Source organism: Microtus ochrogaster (assembly GCF_000317375.1).
Source record: "Microtus ochrogaster isolate Prairie Vole_2 chromosome 6 unlocalized genomic scaffold, MicOch1.0 chr6_random_2, whole genome shotgun sequence".
NCBI classification, from domain to species: Eukaryota; Metazoa; Chordata; class Mammalia; order Rodentia; family Cricetidae; genus Microtus; species Microtus ochrogaster.
Window position 1 is genome coordinate 4,789,836 of NW_004949095.1, and position 1,988 is coordinate 4,791,823.

Sequence of the window (1,988 nt, forward strand, 5' to 3'; positions counted from 1 at the left end):
CCTCCTTCCTGTTGTCCAGAGCAGTTCTAAAGAAACTATAGGGGATCTTCTTTCTCGGCTGCTTGTGAAGCCAGTCATTTATGGAGTGCAGGAAATTCTGGACCAAAGGCCGGCCAGGGAAGTACTGCAGGTAGGAACGAGTGGCAATTGGAGAGTGAACAACAATTCTACAGAGGTTTACAGTCTTACAAGAGAAGGAAACTGCATAGAAGTGGACCAATGCAGGTTTACTAGAATGTTCCCAAACCAACAGGCACCAGTGTGGCTCCCTAAGGTGTATTCTGGGCAGAGAGGAAGAGACTCTGTGTCTCTTAGGTCATGTGGGTCTCTCCTGTCAAGGCTCAGGCCCGAATGCTGACCTAACCACATGCAACCACTCAGGGGAAGAGGAAGATACAGCAGCATACTACTCCCCAGGACTGCTGTGAGCCCTGGCACACGTCTTCTTTTCAGGCAGCCCTCTGATGGAGAGACTGGTTGACCAGCTGGGCTCTGGTGGGGTAGGCAAGGGGTTAGACATGGGGTGACAGAGGAGAACCGCAGCTGCATCCTGGTGCTGTTTTCTGATGCTCAGAGCCCATCTTTTACAGCCCAGCACCCTCAGAGCAGCAGTTGGACTCCTCAAAAGTTGAGATCCTAGGGCACTTTTCCCATGCTTACCCATGGCCAACAACAAACACCTGGTGAATGTGGAAGGAAAAAATGCAGGGACATCTTGAGCCATTCTCAGTAGTGATATGAAAGGAAGATGGGCTCAAGGGAAGGGACTCTACAATGACATCACAAGAGGGAGGAACCATAAAAGTCTTTAAATCCCTAAGGCAGAACCCAGTGGGCTTCTGTCTGTCTCCCTTTGGAACACCCACTGCAAGTTGCCTGGAGTGTACTCTCTGCTTTGCTTTTGCTAAGTAAACTGTTTTAGCTGCCTGTGTTTCTTGGCTCAGTTCTTTATTTTGAAAAGACAAGAACCAAACTGAGGAGAAACCTTCATTGGTAATAGGCTGGCAAAAGACCTTTTGTTTTCAGTCCATGGACTGCCAATGTGGACAGGCCAGCAAGGCTTAGGGCCAAGATCCAAATCTTGATGGTAACTCCCAAGAGCCTCAGAGGAACATGAAAAGCTACTTTGACAATAAGTCAATGCAAATCTGATTAGTATCAGCACTTTAAAACCACAAGGACCCAGGGGAGGAGAGAATGTGTGCATGTGTGCATATGTGTGCATGACCAAGTGCACACGGGGTGCGGCGGGGAGAAAAGGGAATGGATGCAGCAGGGGAGCGGGGCAGATAAAACCATAGGGAGGCGAGAGGTAGGTGGAGACGATCCTGAGAAATCTGGCGAGAGGAGCACAGGGAAAACCATCTGAGGGAGGAATCCTGGAGACAAGAACGGCACAGAAAAGTCTGCTGCCAGACCCAGTCCTCTGAGAAGACATTAGACATCCTTACCAAACCTCATGCTGGCCATGCCCCAGAGTGAAAAATGGCTGGAAAGACTTGTGCTTTAGAATGCTTCTTCCTGCTTAGCTCCTGGGAGCTCTGGGTCCACACACTGATTTACAGCCCAAAGTCAGCATTTCTCACTGACCTCCGCCTGCCATCCTGACTTGGCACCTTTCTTCTGCCTTCTAAGGCCATGCATCAGAAGGAAGGATGACTTACAGGGCTCTGGACAGCAGAGAGCAGGGAAACCTTGGTGACCATACGCCACCCAGTGGCCAGCCCTGATAGCTGCCCACATGTGATAAGGCGGACTGACAGAGGAGCCCTTTCTTTCCCTGCTTTCCTGTTCCTAGGTGCCCAGTTGTGAAAGGCAAGAGAGGAAGGTAGATGAGATGTGAGTGTGGCTTTCTCCTTGGACAAGGTGCTTCACTTCTCTGGGCTGTCATTCCAGCTCTAAAATGCTGGGTACCCACCCAGAGTTGAGGAACAGAGAATGGGCGAGGACCAGTGCACTGTACAGTCGGTGTGAGTATTCCCGCTAGT

The 1,988-nt window shown here is 50.5% G+C and overlaps 1 protein-coding gene across 1 annotated transcript in view; it reads right to left on the reverse strand.

Annotated features, from left to right (window-relative positions):
• The window catches only part of Qsox1 (quiescin sulfhydryl oxidase 1), a 44,937-nt gene that overhangs the window by 4,853 nt on the left and 38,096 nt on the right, over nt 1–1,988 (reverse strand). The window contains exon 9 of the mRNA XM_026787618.1: nt 4–124. Within this exon, the coding sequence (XP_026643419.1) occupies nt 4–124 (121 nt within the window). The remainder of the gene's footprint in view (nt 1–3; nt 125–1,988) is intronic.